This window comes from Pipistrellus hanaki (genome assembly GCF_964339955.1).
Source record: "Pipistrellus hanaki genome assembly, chromosome: 1".
Taxonomy (NCBI): domain Eukaryota; kingdom Metazoa; phylum Chordata; class Mammalia; order Chiroptera; family Vespertilionidae; genus Pipistrellus; species Pipistrellus hanaki.
Window position 1 is genome coordinate 207,971,219 of NC_140503.1, and position 19,678 is coordinate 207,990,896.

Consider the following 19,678-nt stretch of genomic DNA (forward strand, 5'->3'; position numbering starts at 1 on the left):
CCGTCTGAGAGCTCCGGGGACTGGCTGGTTTGTGGGGCCATCACCGGAAGCAGGAGAGAAGCCGGGAATAGCCGCCCGGCCCCGGGGGCCGCCTGTCCCCTCCGCCGCGGCTGAGGGCGGGTCTGCGTGAGGGTGGCGGCTGAGCGGCGGGAAGCCGAGCAGGGCTCCAGGGGCCACGGGGAAAGACGCTAAGAAACACGCCAGGCTTTGCCCGGGACCCTGAAAGGCTGCCCTAGGAATCAGTGTGAACAGAGAGGAAGCAGACCCCTGAGCACGGAAGCAGCTGGTGTGAGGAGTCTGCACCGGCCCCGCTGCCTGTCAGAAGCTACAGGAATCCCCTCTGGATACAGACAATACCAAGCTCACCCTCAAAGGATGATGTTTGCACAAGTGTTCATACACAACGTCCAGCACTCGCTGAAAAACAGCCAGACACAGAACATACGATTTACGGAGAAACACACACTAGCCCAGCAAAGTGTAGCTCAGTGGCTGAGCATTGTCCCCTGCACCAAGAGGTCGCCGGTTCTAGTCCCAGTCAGGGCCCGTGCCCCAGGGTTGCGGGCTCGATCCCCAGTAGGGGGCGTGCAGGAGGCAGCCGATCAATGATTCTCTCTCATTGATGTTTCGATCTCTCTCCCCCTCTTCCTTCCTCTCTCTCTCTCAGACCAATAAAAACATAGAGAATAGAGAGACGAGGAGAGGAAACCAGTGTTGTGGAGTTGGCCATTTTCTCCTCCTTGACCTGGGGATGCCCTCACAGGTGCGGGAGGCCCTGGGATAGTCTCGGAGCTGCCCACTGCCGCGTGTGCCCTCTGTGTGCGTCATACCTCCCGTGGGAAGTGTATTTAAGAACGTCCCCTCACCTCCAGAGGACCCAGTCGCGCCGTCTGTGCTGGCCACTCCGCTTCCGTCACCGGCCAGGGCTCGGGACACCACGGTCCTGGGAGGGCGCTGTCCACGTCAGGACTCAGGAGAGCGCTCTGAGCTGGAAGGAAACGGTCTCAGTCAAGCCTCCACCAGAGTCCAACGTCAACACGTCCCTGAGCCTTGTCCTCACTCTTTCATTCCCAGACACCCTCGCCCACGATCGGGCCTGGAACTCTCCGCGCCTCCCCCACACGCCTCCGATGGTTCTGCCATGGCCTTGGGCAGCCTGAGCACCGCCTCCCGACCGCACCTTCCCTGCCTGCTGCTCTGGGGCCCGCTCCCACCTTCCTCCTCCTTCCCCCTTCCTTCCTTCTTTCCTCCTCCCTCCTTCCTTCCTTCCTTCTTTCATTTTATTTATTTGTTTGTTTAAAACATGTATTTTACTGATTTTAGAGCAAGAAGAAGGGAGAAGGATAAATCATCGATGAGAGGGAAGCATTGATTGGCTGCCTCCCGAACACCTGCTATACCTCCTACTGGGGAGCGAGCCCACAGCCTGGGGATGTGCCCTGACCAGGAATCGAACCAGCGACCTCTTGGATCCTAAGTCAACGCCCAACTCGGTGGCCCACTTCCTTCTTTTGAGGTTGAGGAAGCCGAGCCCAGACAAGGAGGGAGACTTACACCAACTAATGGCCAACGCAGGACCACCAAAATACATGCCCCCCAACTGTGAGAACAGACCGGCCGCAAGCTGAGGACAATCTCTCCTCTGGGTCAGGCACTGGACACCCCTGAGAAAGGCCACATTACTGCCTTTGGAAGATCAGCGTCGGGGGCTCAGAAAGGCCAAAGGGCTCATCCAAGGTCCCCAGCTGTCAGAACGGAACCTCGTAACAAGAGCGGCTCCCTGAAGGGGACGCCCCCCTGGCTGCCGTCTGAGCCGGAACAGCTGTTCTTACTGAGCTCACCGGCGTGCCTGCTGCCTCTCGCCTTAAAGGCTTTTATTTTCAGGGGAGCAGGGAGCTGCGGGCTGGGGAGCTGGGCCATTCTGCAGCGGCAGCATTTTTCTAACCTGCTCTCCTGAGCTGTGAAGCGAGGGAAGCCATCAGTAGGGAAGGGAGGGGGCAGGGGCGTGGCTCGGCTCCTCCTCGTGGCACTGACATGGGTGCTTCCCTGCCTCCCCGCCCCCACAGGTCAGAGCCCAGGGCTGGTCCTGCCTGAGCCGCGCTGACCTGTCGCAGCCGCTGGCATCTCCGGCTCCAGGGTGGGGTGGCGGCTGGTCTGGAAGAGACATCCCAGTGGTTACTCTGCATGATCGGGAGGGAGCTCACACAGGTGGCCACCGGACAGAGCAGGGCCGCATGCAGAGTTCTCCCAGCTTCCTGTCACGGACCCCCGGGGAGGCTGGCCAGGCCTGCGCAGGGGAACCGGCCCGCCGCTCACTGGCCAGGTCAGCTGACCCAGCCCGCCCCCTCCATCCCAGGTGGAGACCAGCACTTGCTTGCAGGGTTTTGTTAGAACCGAATGAGAATGGGTAACTGCCCCCAGAAGAGCAGGCAGATCAGGCCTCGCCCTAAGGCCCCGCCCCCCACGTACATTTTTGGGGAATATTCTAAACTTCCTGAAAGGCAGGCGCTAAAAGAACAGAATTGCCTGGGTCCCCGGAGGCCCAGCTGGGCTTCTGGTTTGATGAGTGAGGGGGGTGTAGGCCTCTGGGTCTCACTGTGGCGTTTTAAAGGAGCCTCCACTTCTGCATGCTGGGATCTGGGGCTTGTTGACTGAGCCCCATCAGAGAGCAGGACGTTTCCAGAAGGAAGAGAGAGGCAGAGCGGGCGGAGGAGGCCACAGGGCAGCTTCCTGGCCAATCAGCCAATCATAGCCTCTGTCTCCCCCCCCCCCCCCCACGCTCCGGGCTGTGGCCCAGAGGACAGGCTGTGGCCCAGCCCCCTCCCGCACCCCCCACTCCACTCCCCCGAGGAAGACAAGCTCCGGCTGTGCTCAGTAAACGTCTGTGGGATGCGGTGGCAGAGCTGGGTTTTGTGGTTTGTGGGGGGCGTCAGTGAGGCGTCCCCAGATCGTGAAAATGGGGTTATTCTCAGAGAGCTGGATTTTAAAATAAAGCAAGACAGGTGTGCAGACTCAGTGACCTCAGGGGAGTGGACGCTTATAACTGGCCAGGGCCTTTCAGAAGGTCTGGGGAGACCCCGGCCCACGGGGAGACGTGTCCGGGAGCAGGGGCACCTCCTCCCGGGAAATAATGCAAGGTTGTGCTCAAACTGTGCCCAGAAAGATGGACAGGAGCTGGAGGGCAAACGGGATCTTGCCAGAGGAAGCGGCACGTGCCAAGGTCCTGAGGCACACGGGAGAGAGCCGTCTGGGGAAGCAGGCACAGCGCCAGGGCGACCCTGAGCTCCAGCCGCTGCGGGTGCGTCTGTCTCCCACACCAGCCCACAGCACAGAGGAGGCGTTCGGGGCGTGTTCCCCGCGGGATTGGGGCACAGGGAGAAAGGGGGCAGGGCAGGCCAGCAGGTGGTGGGGCCACTTGCCCAGCCCCACAGGAGGAGGGACAGGGCTGCCCGGGAACTGACCTCCAGGGCCCCGGGCGGCAGGAAGGCGGCCGTGTACTCGGCCAGCGCCACGTCGTCCACCAGGCTGCGCACCGTCTGGCAGAGCAGGCGGTCGGCCGGCCCGTGGCGGCTCAGCTCGCCCAGCAGGTGTGTGAGCAGCCGGTTCCGGTCCCGGCACTTCTGGACCAGGGAGGCCAGCTTGGCCTGTGGGAGAGATGCAGCCGGTGGGTCCTCGGACACAGGGCATCCAGGGGCTGGGCATCGGCTCCCTATTCTGGACCCCCACCCCCGCCTTCGCAGCCCTCCCTCAGCCCTCCCTCCACCGGAAGCCAGAGTCCCGCTGACAGTTGCCTGAGTTGACAGCAGGATGGCTTCCCTCTACTCCTCGCCTTGCCCATCGGCACAGTGGGCATCGTGAAGGGCACCAGGACCAAAGGAGACAGTGCAGGCAAAGCACCCGCACAGGGCTGGCCACTCAGCCCCGGAACCCAGCCATTCCTGCCCGCCATCACTGACTCTTCGGCCTGCACCCTCCAGCCCATCATGGCCCGGCCTCCTTCTCATCGGCCTGTTCCCATCACACTGGCCACCCCCAGCCCAAGCCCAGCACTTCCTGGTCACTCCTTCGTGGCTCCCACACGCCCCATGTACAGAAAAGCTGGATCACCTCTCCAGAGGCCGGCCTGGCCACCTCCCTGGGTGTCACCTCCCCAGCAGGCCTCCCCATCTCAGGGCCGGGTGTCCCTCTGTCCCTGGCCCCGGCTTCCTGCTGTCCCTGCAGGTAACCATACTATGGGCCTGGCTTCCCCACGGCCTGGAGCACCTCCAGGTCAGAGCTGGGCCCGGCCTGTCACATGTCATCACTGGGCACCCACCGTGTGGCCCTCGGGACGGATGTGTTCCATGAACGACACGAGTGGAGGGGTGACAGGCCCGTCCTGCCCAGGGAGGCCCTGCGGGGAGCCCTCTGCTCCGGGAGGGGAGGAGGGGCACTGCCCTCCTGGGGCTCAGGGTTGCTGGCGCGTCAGTTTCCCGGCAGCGGGGCCAGGGTGCCCGTGTAAGACACCCAGGAGCGAGCCCAGGCACACGCCACAGGCAGCAGGTTTGGGAGTGAGCGCCGTCTGTCCCTCCCCCTCCCAGGACTCTCCCAGGACGTCCCATCTCTAACGGGAAACAGCTTTTCTGAGAGTGCAGGCACAGCACCCGCTCGAACGTGTTACCTTCAGAGGGGTCACGGCCAAGGTGGCCTCGTGCTGCCGTCTCTGAAGCTCGTCCACCTGGAACAGACCGTGCTGTCAGGGCTGAGCCGCCGCCCCACGCCCTGGCTCCCCGGGGGTCCCCCAGGCCGCTGTGCCCCTCCTCTCCCACAGGAAGTCCCGGGGGCGCCTCTCCCGGCACCGGTCACCCCGGCAGGGTCGCCCTGAGCACAGCAAGGGAGCCCCACGCCAGATCGGCCACCCCTCCCTCCAGGAAGGAAGCCTTCCGGGTCCCTGCCGGGTGCCAGAGCCCCTGGCACCACGTGACACCTGCAGGTTCCCGGCCACGCCCTGGGACGGCGGCCTGTGCCAGCCCCTTTCTCTGCCTCCGTTCTCCATCTGTGGGGAACGTTAGTGACATGCAGGGGTGGTGACTGCAGCCAGGACTCCGTGAGTGAGGACCAGGCCTGGCACCCGGGCAGCACCCAGGACTGTGCGCCAGGGCTACCATCTGAGGGGCCAGGCACAGAGAGACGCTGCCTGGGCCCTGCAGCCCCGCCCAGCGTCGGCGGGACCAAGAGACCCGGTGCCTGTGGGGCAGGACCGCCGGCCAGGCCCACCCGCGTGCCTGAGCCACAGCTCAGGCCGGTCCACGGGGGGCATCCGAGTTCTTCTCACTCACCCTCCTGTCCCCACAAGCAAAGTCCTTCTCGCCTCCCACCTCTCTGACCCTGAGCACACGCCGGGATAGAATGTGAGGGGATGGATATGAAGCTACATGCAGAATGCCTTCCATCTTGGTTTCGTTTTGTTGTTTTTTGTTTGTGTTGTTGTTGTTGTTAATCCTCACCCAGGGATATTTTTCCATTGATTTTTAGAGAGAGCGGAAGAGAGAGGGAAAGAGAGAGAAACATCGATGTGAGAGAAACACATTGATCGGCTGCCTCCTGCACGCCCCACAATGGGAACAGAGCCTACAACCCGGGCATGTGCTCTTGACCGGAATTGAACCCAGGACCGTTCAGTCCGCAGGCCGATGCTCTATCCACTGAGCCAGACCAGCTAGGGCTCATCTTGTTGTTGTTGTTGTTGTTTTCCATTTGATTTAATACCATGGTGTGATTTCCATGTCAACACAAACAGACCACGTTCTTTCACAGCCCTGCCTATTCCTTCATCATGAGGCCGAAACATAACTCATTAGGCTAATTCTTATTCTGAAAATGCATATTGTTCCTGCTTCTCTATCTGCAGACCAGTGGCCGCTGGACCTGTCTTTCGGCTCCTTTCTGGATAAGCTCAGGGTAAAGGCCAGCTCCCAGCGGACTGTCCGTCACCGAGAGGCACCCGGTGAGTGGCAGGCGTGGGGTAAGCCTTCTCTCTGCTCCGGTTCAGGAAATGGCCTGACTCCGTTGCTGTGTACCGGCTGTTTCCGGTCACAAAGCCAACGAGAGGAAAGTGAGAAGACCACAGGTGAGAGAAGACATTTCCAAATCAGATCCCGAACGAGGGACGTGTGGCTAGGACATACAGCAAATTCTTACAGCTCAACAACAGCCAAAGGCAACTGCACAACGCACAGGGGTCTGACCGGCTTTCTCCAAAGAAGATCTACGAATCTCCAAGGAGCACGTTTTTAAAACGGAGGTAATTACAGCTTCACATGCAGCTGTGAGAAGCCATGCAGAGACCCCGGGTATCCCGCTGGTTTCCCCTGAAGGGAGCATTTGCCACCAAATAATGTCAGTTCCATTACCGTATTTTCCGGCGTATAAGACGACCCCCTAATTTTACAGTTAAAACATAGGTTTAGGCCTATATTCGCTGTATAAGACTACCCCCCACTTCCGAGGCAACACCAGTTCTTTTTTTAATAGACCGCCTCTCCGACTCTGGCCAATCTGAACAGTGTGTTCTAATAAAAAGCCTGTATATAGATACACTCCACCAGCTTCATTCAGGCTTTTCCAGTTTGCTTGTATGTATGTGTGTGTGTGTGTGTGTGCATGTCTGTCTCTCTGTGTCTGTGTATGTCTCTGTGTCTGTGTGTATGTCTGTCTCTGTATCTGTGTCTGTGCATGTATGTCTATCTATCTATCTATGTCTGTGTATACATGTATGTCTATGTGTCTCTATGTATGTGTACATGTGTTTGTGTCTCTGTATGTGTCTATCTGTGTGTCTATGTGTATCTGTATCTGTGTCTAAGTGTATGTCTAAGTGTCTGTGTGTTTGTGCGTCTGTGTGTTTATGTGTGTCTGTGTTTGTTTCTCTGTGTGTGCCTGTGTATATCTCTGTATGTGTACATGTGTGTCTGTGTGTATGTCTATCTATGTCTGTATATATGTATGTCTCTGTGTGTATGTATGTGTGTGTGTCTTTCTGTGTATACGTGTGTGTGTGTGTGTCTACTTGTGTGTCTATGTGTATCTGTGTCTGTGTACCAGGCTGTATACAGTTTTATCACCTGTATAGATCTCCACCACACACACATCCTTGAACAGGCCTGACACCACTGGATCTGTGTTCTTTTTAGGATGGACAGGTGAGCTGCCCGGAGGTTTTCTCCCTGTGCTGCCCTGTGCTTTGTAAACCTGATAGAGACTAACCAGTTGCTGGCAATGGCCGCTGAGGGCTGACCTGGTTCCTTCTGTTCTCACACCCTCCCGGAGGGTGGGCCGGTGCAGGGGAGAGGCCGCCCGCCCGCCTACCTGGCCCTGGAGCTGGTCCCGGTGCCGGAGGGCCTGGTCCCGGGCCGCCTGCAGCTGCCGGCCCGCGGACGCCTGGTCCCGGAGCTGGCACTGCAGGGTGAGCACCTGGTGGTGGAGCCGCCGGACACGCAGCCGGAGGGCCTCCTCCGGGGTCTCGGCCTCGGCCTCGGCGTCCGGGGGCTGCGGGACACAGACTCAGTGACAGTCTCAGCTTACCTGCCATGTCATTTGCCTTCACAAATGCGTTTTCTGTCATTGGTCCTCATCCGAGAGTAGTGTTCCATTGGTTTTTATGGAGAGGGGAAGGGAAGGGAAAGAGAGAGACACACAATGTGAGACAGACCATCTCCTGCTGCCTCCCGGACACACCCCACCGGGGACTGGGGATGGAACCCGCAACCGAGGTAGGTGCCCGTGACCGGGAATCAAACCCGAGCCCCTTCAGTGCTCCGGCCCGTGCTCTAACCACTGGGCCACAGCGGGCAGGGCAAGCTTTTTCCTGCTTCTGTTTCCCTAACAGTTAAGAACTTGGAGAAGATAAAGGGGCAAAAATCACTCCTCATCCTGTGAGCTGGTATCACCGTCGTCAGGACACACGTGTGTTCTTCCCCCTCGCTCTGTGCTCTTACACACACGCTCACATCATGTGTGTGTGAGTGCGGGGCCCATGCTGGGCTCCTCCAGGGCGGATGTCGGGCGCAGGTCTGGGAAACTGAGGCCTGACAGTAATACTTAGAACATTGTTTTCAGAAACACCTCTTCCGCCTGTATTTCAAAGGCCTGGGAGTCTGATTTACAGCCGCCGGCCGGCCGCCATTGCCTAGAGCTCAAGGTGGTGAGGGTTCCATGTCAAACCCAACTCTGAGCGGCTCATTACGGGGTGCTTCATGGTGCGTTTGTAGGAAACATAAGATACTGCGTTTTAACAGCTTTCTTTTAAAACTATGTGTTTTTATTGATTTCAGAGAGGAGGGGGAGAGAGAGAGAGAGAGAGAGAGAGAGAGAGAGAGAGAGAGAGAGAAACATCAGTGATGAGAGGGAATCATTGATTGGCCGTGGAGCGTGTAACCCCCAGGAATCGAACCCTGATCTCCTGGTTCTATGAGCCATGCGGCCGGGCTAAACAGATTTATTAAACCGGTGCACGGCGGTCCCTCACACTGTGGCCCCAACGCAAGGGCCAGAGGAGGGAGGCCGTGGGAACTGTGGGTAAGTAATTGGGATGCTGCTGCCCCCAGTGGCCTGGAGTCTACATTGTTATTTCTAAGAGCATTTATGCAGACACCCAGGCATGCACATACATACACGCATGCCCACATGTGTGTTTCTTTCCTTTGTTTATATATATTTTATTGACTTCAGAGAGAAAGGGGGAGGGAGAGGGAGAGATAGAGACATCCAGGATGAGAGAGAATCATGGACCAGCTGCCTCCTGCACGCCCCCTACTGAAGTTTGAGCCCGTAACCCAAGCATGTGCCCTTGACTGCAATCAAACCCTGGACCCTTCAGTCCCCAGGCTGACGCTCTACCCACTGAGCCAAACTGGCTAGGGCTATTTTTCTACATAAAATTCCGTCTATATCTCTGTGGTTCTGCTCCTTCGGCCACGCAGGGAGCAGCTGTCCGTGTCGCGGAGGAGGCTGAAGGGCGGCGTGTGGCGCGCGGCCCTGTGCCCGCTGGGAGCTCAGGTTAGCCTGAGACACGCTCCCTGACTCCCTGAGCCAGCGTTTTCTCCCCGGCTCAATGGCGGTGGCTGCGCCTCCTCTCGGAGCTGCGGGAGGGAGGGTGGCACGTCTAGGGGGGAGGGGTGCGGGCACAGTCTAGACTAGGGGTGTCGAACTCAATCAGAGAAGGGGCCAAAATCTAAAATCCAGCCTAAATCGCGGGCCGAATGGTTTACTGAACAGTCATAAACTGACAATGTCATAAACTGACAGCGGAGTGCAGTGATGACAGCGCGGTGCGGGCCACATTGCAAGGCCTGGCGGGCTGGATTTGGCCCGCGGGCCTTGTGTTTGACACATGTGGTCTAGACCGTTAGCACGAGGAGATGAGGGAGCGACGCAGTCAACCTACCTGGTGGCCGCCACCCGGGGGCGCCAGCGCGGGCCCCGGGCCTGCAGAACGCCGCGGTCCGGTCTCCTCTCTCCCCGCCTCCGCCTCCTGCGCTCCCATCCCGCGGACGTCTCCTTGCAGCGCTCCGGGCACCCCGGGACGCTCTGTGCCCGAGGACGGGCCCCTCCTCCTCTCTCCGGGCTGGTCTGTGTCCTCCTCCCAGGGCGGCCCGGGGGCTCCCGCTGTCAGCGGCTCTGAGGGCGGACCGGCCTGCACCGCCCTGTCCACGGCGCCCACCTGGCTTCTCCCCCGGGGGCGCTGCTCTGCTCCCCCCGGACGCCCCGCGCCCGCGCTCCCCCCCAGGGCGACCCCCCTCTCCAGGGCCCGGACCCGGAGCAGCAGGTGCGCGTTCTCCCCACGGAGGGCCCGGACCACGTCCTGGATCCCCAGCACCACGTCCCTGACCAGCCCCCTGTAGCCCAGCCCCAGCTCCGAGATCAGCGCCTTGAGCTCCCGGTTCTCCCGGACGGCGTCCCCGGTGAGGCCCCGGCCGCGCCCGGCGCCCGCGGCCGCGGCGGCCTGCAGCCGGCCCAGGCCCCGCCGCAGGCCCTCGTTCTCCTCCTCCAGCTCGGAGAGGCGGCCGTAGCTCCTGGCGTTGCAGTCCTCCAGGTCGGCGAGGAGCTGCAGGTACTGGGCCTGCTCCCCGCGCAGGCCGGACAGCTCGCCCCGCAGCGCCCCGAGGTCCCGCTCCAGCGCCCGGGCCCTGCCCGCCTGCCGCTCGCTCTGCGCCCGCAGCGCCCGGATCGCCCGCCGCAGCCGGGCGTTGTCCTGCAGGACGCGGCGGCCCTCCTCCTTCAGCCCGGACACCAGCTGGCGGAACCGCCTCCGGGCGCGCTCCAGGGCTCGGGGGGGCGGGCGGGGGCGGCTCGGGCCCAGCTCCGAGGGCCCCCCTGGGCCGGGGCGCGGGTCCCCGGAATCGAACCCCGCCCCTGGGAAAGTGTGTCCGGTGCCCGGGGCCTCGGTCTCTCCTGGCCTCACGTCCTCACGACCCTCCGAGGGGCCTGCTTCCTTCGCAGGACACGGGTCCAAACCCTCGGCAGGCTCCGGGCCACCGCCCCATCTCCCGGCAGAGCCCGTGTCCTCCCCGGCCCCGGGGGCCGCCTGGCGCCCCCAGCCCCCGCGCCCGCGCCTCAGCGCCCACAGCTGCTGGAAGCAGGCCTCCATCTCCTCGGCGAAGGCGTCTATGGTGAGCGCAGGCCCAGCCTGTCCTTCGCGTGGGGGCCTCGGGGGCGTGGGGGGCCTGGGGGGCCTGGCGGGTTGGGCGCCCTCTGGCGAGGAGGCCCACGTGGGAGGCGGCGGCAGCAAACTGCCCTCTCCTGGTAGGAAGAGGGCTTCCTGCGCCTCCCTTTCCTCGGCGCCCGCGCTGGGTCCTTCCAGACACAGCAGCTCCTCCTCCTGGCCCGACCCCCCATCCCCAGGGCCTTCCTCCAGCAGCAGGAGCGCAGTCACAGCCCACGGGGGGCTGTCCTCGTGGCCCTGGGGGCTCCTGGGGGCCCCGTCCCCCGAGGGGAGCTGAGTGCCGGGTGGAGACGGCCCTTTGGCACCGTGAGCCCTGGAGGAGGCAGCTGCGGAGGCCTCTTCCTCCTCCTCCTCCTCCTCCTCTTCCTCCTCCTCCTCCAATGGAAACCCTCCCAGGAGGCCCCACATGTGCCCTTCTGCCCGCCACCTGCTGCCCAGGGCCTCCTCCTGCGGCAGGGGAGGGGGGAGCTCCCACCCGGGCGGAGGGCAGGAGGCGGCCGGGGGCCCGGAAGCCCTCCGTGTGTTCTGCAGGCCTCCCGGGGCGCCAGCACCGTCCTCCCCGTCCTCCACGCTGGGGTCCTCCTGGCCCTCCTGCCGCCGCTGGCACCTGTCCCCGAGGTCTTCCTCCTTCCCGCCCCGCGTGCTGCCCGCCCCCCACGCCCCCGCCGCTCCCCACTCCGCGGCTTCCCCTCCCTCCTCCCAAGGGCCGCTCCCATCCCCCGTTGGGATCCCATCGCCGTGGCTCCGTGCCGGGGGCCGGTTCCAGCAAGACTGTCCCACGGCTCGGGGCGCAGGCAGGGGCCCCGCATCCAGCCCCTGCTGGGTCTGGGGCTCTGGGAACACGGCCTGGAGCAGCAGGGCGGCGGGGTCCCCGGCGGGCCCCCGGGGCGGGAGCACGGCCGCCGTCTGCAGCAGGAGGGACTCCTGGGCCCAGGCCAGCTCCGCGGGGAGAGGGGAGGCGTCGGCGCTCTGCCCCGAGGGGCAGCCACAGAGCAGGAGGAGCGTCTGTCCGAGCAGGGCGGGCTCAGCCGGAGCGGGCTGGGGGGGAGAGGGGAGGGGGGAATCAGCCCCCTCTGCCGCGTACCCTCCTCTGTCACATACCCCCTTCTGCCACGTACCCCCTCCCCCCGCCTCCTCCTGTCCCGGGGCTTCCTCACCAGCCACACAGGCCTCCCTAGCACCCCAGGGCCTTGGCACCTGCTCTGCCCTCTGCCAGAATGTCCTTCGCCCAGAGCCCTCCTGGCTCACCCCTCGCTCCGTTCATCTCACCCATAAGGTACTTCCTCAGAAGGGCTCCCTGAGCACGTCCACTCCCTGCCATTCCTGCATGGCAGCCCCACCCCGTTGGTCTGTGTGTGAGGGCACAGCCCTCCATCCCCCGCCACATGCACACACACACGCACACATGTGTGCACACAGGCGCACATGCACACACACATGCACACACACAAGTGTGTGCACACACACAGGCTCACACACACAGCACCTCTGCTGAGCCCCAGAACCAGCCAGGCCGAGCGGCCTGAGCTCTGCTCGCGGGCCTCTGCCTTTCATTTGCAGGAAGCGCTGGGCCTCAAAGAGGGCCAGACAGGGCCGGGGGTTGGTGGGGGTGGGGGAGGTTGGCTCCTGACCCTCGGGGGACAGATGGGCGGAGTGTGGCTGCAGAGTCAGGGCTCGGGGCCAGCCCAGGGCTGTGTGGCTTGGGGGATCACAGCTCTTGGGGTCCTGGAGCCTCCTCTGCAGAGCAGGGGCGAGGCTCCTGCCTCACAGCCGGTCGGACGTTTCCACGGGATGAGGCATGGCAGGTGGCAGCTGGGCCTGGCACACAGCTGGGCATCTTTACCCACCCGCCCACCTCCCACAGGGAGGGCACACGTAGGGCTGATCACCCAGCTGGCACCTGGGCACCCAGGAGGCCTCTCCTTACCCGTCCGTGGTCAGGAGCCACCAGCTCTGCCAGGAGCCAGGCTGCAGTCTCCAGGCTGGGCACCAGCTCCGAGGGGCCTCGCCCAGCCTCGACGCCACCCAGGCCGCAGGGCGCCTCGGCCGGCTGGCCTGGGGATGGATGGCACCCCGGGGTTAGAAAGACCCTCCTAGGACCCTGCCCAGGATTGTCGCCAGTGGCCCCACCCCTGCTGCCGGGGCTGACGGCACTGCCCGCTGACTCACACCCTTCACACCCCCAAGGCCTGGGGATCCCCAGCACCCTCCGGGGGAGGAACCAGGGGCTCAGAGATGGGAAGTGACCGTCCCTGCACACAGTGGGTCTGCATCTGGCAGCCGCTTCTAACCACAGAGCCCGTGCAGGGACAACCCACGCCACCTTCCTCCCGGCTTCCTCATGGGCCGTCATCCCTGTCCCCTGCAGCCATGTCCCCTGCAGTCTGTCCCATGTAGCCTGTCGAGTTGGTGTGGGGGCCAAAGAGCCGGCTCCTGGGCTCCTGCAGGCAGACCCGTGCCTTCCAAGGACGACTCTGACCTTGTCTGCTGGTCAGCACGGCTCCCGGAAAGGGGGCGGAGGGGAAGTGGGCCTCGGGGAGAGTGGCTGATGGGAGATATGACCCTCCTGTGCACGCGCACCTGGCTGGGGGCCTGCAGAACCCACAGACATTCGGGGGATGGGTGTCCCTGGGCTCCGGGGAGCAGCGCCTGTGCACAGAGACCTGGGAGCCGTGGCTGAGCCTGCCATCAGGGACATGGTTCTCGTTGGGGACAAGGGGCTGCTGAGGCAGCAGCTCCCAGGCCTGGCGGTCACTGGGGTGGGGACAATCGCCTGAGGGGCCTGCGGCCCGACCTGGCAGTGTGTCATGGGCACTGCGGGCTCCGGCCCTTCACCAGCCGTGTGACACTGAGAGGGGCCGCCACCTCTGAGCCCGGCTTCCTGTCTGCAGTCGGGACGGCCGCCCCTGCCCTCAGGGTAATGTAAATGAGCTAGCCTGAGGAGGGTGTCCACACAGATGCCCCCTGCTCCACGCACTGTGACTCCCCCATACCTGCGGAGGCGCACGGTCCCGGGGCCCCCTCGGGGTGGGGCGGTGTCTGCCCACCTGGGCGTCTGCGGGCCTCCGGCGCCTCCTCCCAGGCCAGGAGCAGCCACTCGTCCCGGGCACGGCCCCAGGCGTCCTGCAGGGAGACACGGAACCAAGAGCTGAGTGTCCATCCACGCCGGTCCCCGTGCGTCCCTCCCTGTGGGTGCAGTGGGAACCCAGGGGAAACTGAGGCTCGGAGCAGTGGCCCGTGGCTCTTGGCCTGGCCTGTAGCCCTGTCCCATGCAGCCATGTCCCATGCAGCCATGTCCTGTGCAGCCTGTCCCGTGCAGCCTGTCCCATACAGACTGTCTCCTGCAGTCCTGTTCCGTTTAGCCTGTCCCGTGTAGCCTGTCCCGTGCAGCTTGTCCCATGTAGCCTGTCCCGTGCAGCCATGTCCCATGCAGCCTGTCCCATGTAGCCTGTCCCGTGAAGCCTGTCCCATACAGCCCTGTCCTGTGCAGCCTGTCCCAGCTCCTGGCCCTACAGCCCTAACTGCCTCCTGTTAGCACCCAGGCTCCGCTCCGCAGACAACTAGGGGCTTATCTGCAGCCAGGACGCCTCTGGGCTCCAGTCCCCTCTCCCTCCTGCTCCCGCCGTGTCCCACCAGGGACATGGGCAGTCCTGTCCCAACAAGGCCAAACGCTACGGCCAATGCCCCTGGGTGGCGCCCCTGCCCTCGGCCTCTCCCCAGCCCGGCGGGTGTGCAGCAAGGCGCCCTGCAGGGCACTAGAGCACACGCCTTCTCCCGCTGCAGGCAGGCGTGGGGCCGCAGAGACTCAGCTCTGACCGCCACCCACGCACCCCTACCCCGGGCTAGTCTAACCCGTCCTAACGGTGCTGCCTGCTGCCCTCTGCCCACACCAGACCCTGAGGTCCTTCTGGAGGGGAACTGGGCTCCGTCCGGGCTGCACCCGCACCTTAGCCTAGCACACAGTAGGTGCTTGATGCATGTGTGACAGCCGGATGCGTAGGCAGACCCTGCAGACGGGCAGGTGGCTCAGACCCGCTAGTGCATCTATGGGCACACGTTTACCCAGTTCCTGCCATGTGCCAGGGCTTGGTCCAGGTCAGAGGAATGGAGGTGAGCAGGTAATGTCCCTCCCCCCTCCCCAGTCCCCCGGGCGCTGCCCTGCTCCCAGGGACCCTGTATCAGACCCTCGCTGGGCCTCCTGCTCAGAGCCACCCCGGCTCCCTCGGGCTTCAGCGCTGAGACAGGCCCTGGAAGCCACCATGGGGTCCCGGGCTGACGGACACTCCTCACCCTGGCCCTGGCCCCCACCCTCAGCGGCCTCTCCCCAGCTGCCTCCCCGCCGGCCCTGGCTGGCCTGCCTCTGTGCGCCTGCGTCTACTGCTCCCTCTGCCCGGCTGGCACGTAATGGGGAGGTGCTCATTGCCTGCAGCTTGCTGGGCACCCCCTTTCCCCACACACACACACCCCTCAGTCTCAGCCCCGCCCCTCCACATGCCCACCTCCCAGAAGCCCCACTGAGCTGGAAGCGGGGCAGGCTGCTCTCCTGGTTCCAGCCTTTCATGCTTCCCACTGCGCTGAAGGAGAACCCCCCACCCGGCTCAGTCCGCTCCTCCCACCCCATCTCTGCTCCGCCCCAGACCCTCTCCCTCTGCTCAGAGCCTTGTACCCTGCCACCTGCTCCGGGCACCTCCCCTCCAATGGAGGGCGCCCAAAAAGACGGTGCCACCCCCCTTTCATTTCACAAGTGATCTCCCTCCAGGGCTCTGGGCAGTCCTGTCCCTCACATGCCAACAAGTCCAAACGCTACAGCCAATGCCCTCGGGCGGCGCCCCTGCCCTCGGCCTCTCCCCCGGCCGGAGAGGGAGATCCATTCTCAGAGAGGGAGAGCGGCTGGTCCCAGGCCACACAGCGCACACGTGGGAGGACAGGACCGAGCTCGGGGCTCTGACCCGGATCCAGGCTCTCTCCCCTTCCCGCACCTCTCCGCTCTGTCTCGTCAACCCTTCCCGCCTCCCCCGCTCACGGGAGCACTGGCCTGTCCCTGTGCATGCTTTCTACTTTCGTTTTACTGTGAAAGATAAGGAGGAAAACAGGAACTGTGTGAGATCCAGACACAGCACTGCTCATGTGCGAGACTGCATCCCGCTGGGCTTGTCTGTGCAGACACGTTTACATCCGCCCCAAAGCCGGCTCGGTTCTGTGCTTTTCCTGTGTTTCAAGGGCCGTTTCCTCGCGAGTTCTCCTGCCACGTGGCGTTTTGCACTGCCAGATGGTCCCCGATATAAGGACCGCCTTCACTTAGGCCCCCCGGGGGCATGCAGGGTGTTTCCAATGCTCGCCAGGAGGGAGCGTGCTGAGGTTCTTGTAATGTCTGAGAAACGTGCAGAATGAAACGCAGTCTCGAGGTCGGGCCTATTGTGATCCTCACTGATGGGACGGGACCCACCTTTGGTGTAAGGTGACCGGCCTGTCATCTGGCCTTCTGCCTCAGTGTAGGTCACAGCTCCCGCCTGTGTGCTGGTTCTCACACTATCTGCACAGTGTCTCAAAGCCCCGGCGTGCTGCGGGGCGTGAGGGTCAAAGGTGAAATGCCATTTCTGCCCAAAGGCAGGCAGTCCCAGGCCAGGACTCGCTAAACAATGAAAGATTCCGGTCACGGCCACCAGGGGTCGCTCTACTCATACCTCTGGGCAGAGAGGCTGGCAGAGCAGGGCCCAGCCTTCCTGATGCTGCTGTCACCCACAACAGCGGTCGGCAAACTCATTAGTCAGAGCCAAATATCAACAGCACAATGATTGTAATTTCTTTGGAGAGCCACATTTTTTAAACTCCAACTTCTTCTAACGCCACTTCTTCAACATAGACTTGCCCAGGCCGTGTTATTTTGTGGAAGAGCCACACTCCAGGGGCCAAAGAGCCACAGGTGGCTGGTGAGCTGCAATTTGCCGACCACAGACCCAGAACATGGTCTCAGCTCTAAATTTACAGCCCGAGACTGGCAAATTAAAGGCTGTGACTGAATCTCCTGGCATCAGCCTCCTGCTACCCGCCGGGCCAGGCCACAGCCTCTGGCGCCCCTGCTGGAGCAGCCAGCCACCAAGTGCCACCTGTGTCTGCCTCCCTGTCAGCTCGCAAGGCCAGGTCGGGTCACCTCGCCAGCCCAGTGCCCGGCGCCCGGCAGTGCCATGTGCATTCTTGCTAATTGATCAGCTGCCTCCTGCACGTTCCACGCTGGGGATCCCAGTCTGTAACCCAGGCCTGTGCCCTGATCGGGAACTGAACTATGACCTCCTGGTTCATAGGTCGATGCTTAACCACTGAGCCACACCGGCCGGGCAAACCAGTCCCTTTTCATTTCCTTTCACCAGGACCCTGAGCAGGAACTCCTCCCCACGCTCCTCCCAGGCCTGGGCTTGTCCTTGGAGCGGCCATCCTCCCGGGACGGGGGCTCGGAGCGACCTGCGCCAGACTCCGCAAAGTGTGTGACCCGGGCACGGCCTTGCCCCTGTGCACTGTGGGTTTGGGGACAGGACGCCAATCCCTGTGGCTACCTGCCAGCATCCATGGAGTTCCAGCTGGGAAATCACTTTTAAAATATGAAGCAAATAAGTTATTATCTTCCCACAGTGACTGCCTTCCCCGTAACTCTCGCCGTGACGGCCACAGCTGCCGGGGCAGCACACCTCGCTGCTTCCCTGGGTGAGCGGCCTTGCCCCCTGCCTCAGTTTCCTCATCTGCAAAGTGGGGTCAGGAACCCTGCGGGTCCTTGTAGGGGAACAGCAGAAGCTGGCAGAGAGTGTAGCACTGGGCCAGGCCTGCAGCAGCCACGCAATATGCCAGCTTCTGTCACGGTTTTCTGCCCGGTGCCCACGGCCCTGGGGCTGGCCCGCCCCGGGTTCCCACTCCCGTACGTCACAGCCAGCCTTGCCCTGCGGTGGTCCCTTCCGCTAGAAGCTTCCGTTCCCCTGGGGCCGTGGCGCAAATATCTCCTTACGTTCATTTATTCCCCGAGCAGGAGCGCCACCCCAGCCCTCCCAGGCGGGTCGCCTGTTCGCCGACCAGGTGTCACAGCCGTGGCTGGGACCCGGATTTAGGGCCAAATGGCCCCGGCAGGTGACGGGGAACAAGGGGAGTGGTAGAGGAGAAGCGGCGGGCTGTCCCAGTGAGAACTGGAGCCACCGAAGGGGGGTCACGGCATCATGGACTCCCATGAGGTCAGGGAGTCTTAGAGGAAATGACCTTCCCGCCCGATGGGGAGAAGGTAGCAGGGACTTGGGGGGCGGCCTGGGGAAGGGGCAATGGAGGCTCCTAGACACGAGGAGGCGTGCAGGCTGCGAGAGCCTGTACACACAGGGGCGCAGGGTGCGGGGGAGCGGGCAGGGGAGGGTCGGGCACGGCCTGGAGCTCAGCCAGAGCAGCAGAGGCCTCGGGTGCTGTGGGCAGGAGGTTACACTCCGCTCTGAGGCCTGAGGGCCAGGGGAGCAGGAGAACAGGCCACCAGGGTTCTCCGGAGAAAGGCCCCTGACGAGGACCTGCTGAGCCTCAGCCCCCGCCCCCGCCCCTTTGGCCCCGCCCCTCGGTTCTGGGGAAGCGCGCATGTGCACTGCTCTCAGTTCTGAGGCCGACCTCACAGGTGCATGGCCACGGCTGCCACGGCTGCCACGGCCACGGCCACGGCCAAGCTCACACATTCCAGACCCAGACCCCACTGGCAGCAGCTGGCTTTGCAGCTTCCTTATCAATAGGCTGGAGCATTTTCATTTTAAAATCGCAGGTCACCCTCCCCTCTGGGCTGGAGGCTGGCGGGCCCTTGCCTCTGCCCCCACGCCTTCACCAGGGGGTCTTGTCTCCCCTGTGGGGAGGGGTCTCATCTTACCCCCCAGGGTCCTGCCCACCAGTGGAGACCAGTCAGTCACCTCGGACTGTCCAGTCTAGGGGCAGCGTGGGGACAGCTATTGTGTGCAAAGTGTGGGTGCGTCCACCCAGCTCCCCCGGGACCCCACGAGCCCAGGAAGAGATGATGGCGAAGGCGGTGATGATGGTGGTGACAAAGATGGCACTGACACTGAGTGTGACTGCCCACCCGCCACGCACCACACGGGGCTAAGGGCCGTCTCCGAACCTCTCGTCTCATCCTCACCAGCCAGCAAGGAAGTGGGTCCCGGGTCCCTCCCAGCTCACACCTGCGGGCACGGAGGCTCAGGGGGGTCAGTGACCTGCCCGCAGGCACCGCGGTGCCAGGAGGCAGTGCTGCCGGCCACGCAGGGTCCCCGCCTCCGCCCCGCACACCCCGCGCCCAGCTCGCAGCTCCGTGTCTAAGGTCTGCGCGCTCTGTCCTGCGGTCCCTACACGGCAGCCTCTGCTGCTCCCTCTGCTCCCGCCTGGGGAGGGGCTGGAGGCGGGCTGGCTGGGACTGGACCTGACAGCCACTCAGGGAACTTTCTAGAGGATTTGACTGCACCACGGTACCCAGAGAAGCCTCGAGAGCCAGAGCCTGGGGCGTGGGGCCTCTAACTGATAACTGGCGAGACAGAGAGGTCACAGATGCAGGCTGACAAGGGGCTGGGGGCTGAGGGCGCACAGCTACGAATCCGGCTGACGCTGCCCCACAATCCTCCAGAGCCATCCCCGGCCTGGCACCTCCGGGTGCGGCACAGCCTGGAGCCAGGGCTCCGATCCGACCCGTGTCCCCTCCTGGCCCCGGGACCTGGTGACTGAGTGCCCATGGCCAATGCACTTAGCCTCCCGGGTCTCAATCTCTCCATCTGCCCAGGGGGTGGCAGCCTGACGCCCAGATGTGCTGAGGGTTAAGTGGGAACACAGACTGTCCAACATGCCAGGTCTCTTAACTATTGGGTGCCACCCTGCCTCTTGGGAAAGAAGGTGTGAGTTGAGCGTAGGGGGAACTAGATTGGGCGAGTGAGGACTGACACCAGCAGCCTAACGCCGTGGTAGGCAAACTACGGCTCGCGAGCC

General features: G+C 63.2%; 1 protein-coding gene across 1 annotated transcript in view; it reads right to left on the reverse strand.

Annotated features, from left to right (window-relative positions):
- The window catches only part of LOC311621434 (uncharacterized protein C4orf50), a 35,202-nt gene that overhangs the window by 1,604 nt on the left and 13,920 nt on the right, over positions 1-19,678 (reverse strand). The window contains exons 5-13 of the mRNA XM_084881470.1: positions 13,696-13,825; positions 12,630-12,757; positions 11,130-11,740; positions 9,425-10,949; positions 7,348-7,527; positions 4,661-4,717; positions 3,462-3,644; positions 2,106-2,154; positions 867-988 (exon numbers count right to left, since the gene is read on the reverse strand). Of these exons, the coding sequence (XP_084737596.1) occupies positions 867-988; positions 2,106-2,154; positions 3,462-3,644; positions 4,661-4,717; positions 7,348-7,527; positions 9,425-10,949; positions 11,130-11,740; positions 12,630-12,757; positions 13,696-13,825 (2,985 nt within the window). The remainder of the gene's footprint in view (positions 1-866; positions 989-2,105; positions 2,155-3,461; positions 3,645-4,660; positions 4,718-7,347; positions 7,528-9,424; positions 10,950-11,129; positions 11,741-12,629; positions 12,758-13,695; positions 13,826-19,678) is intronic.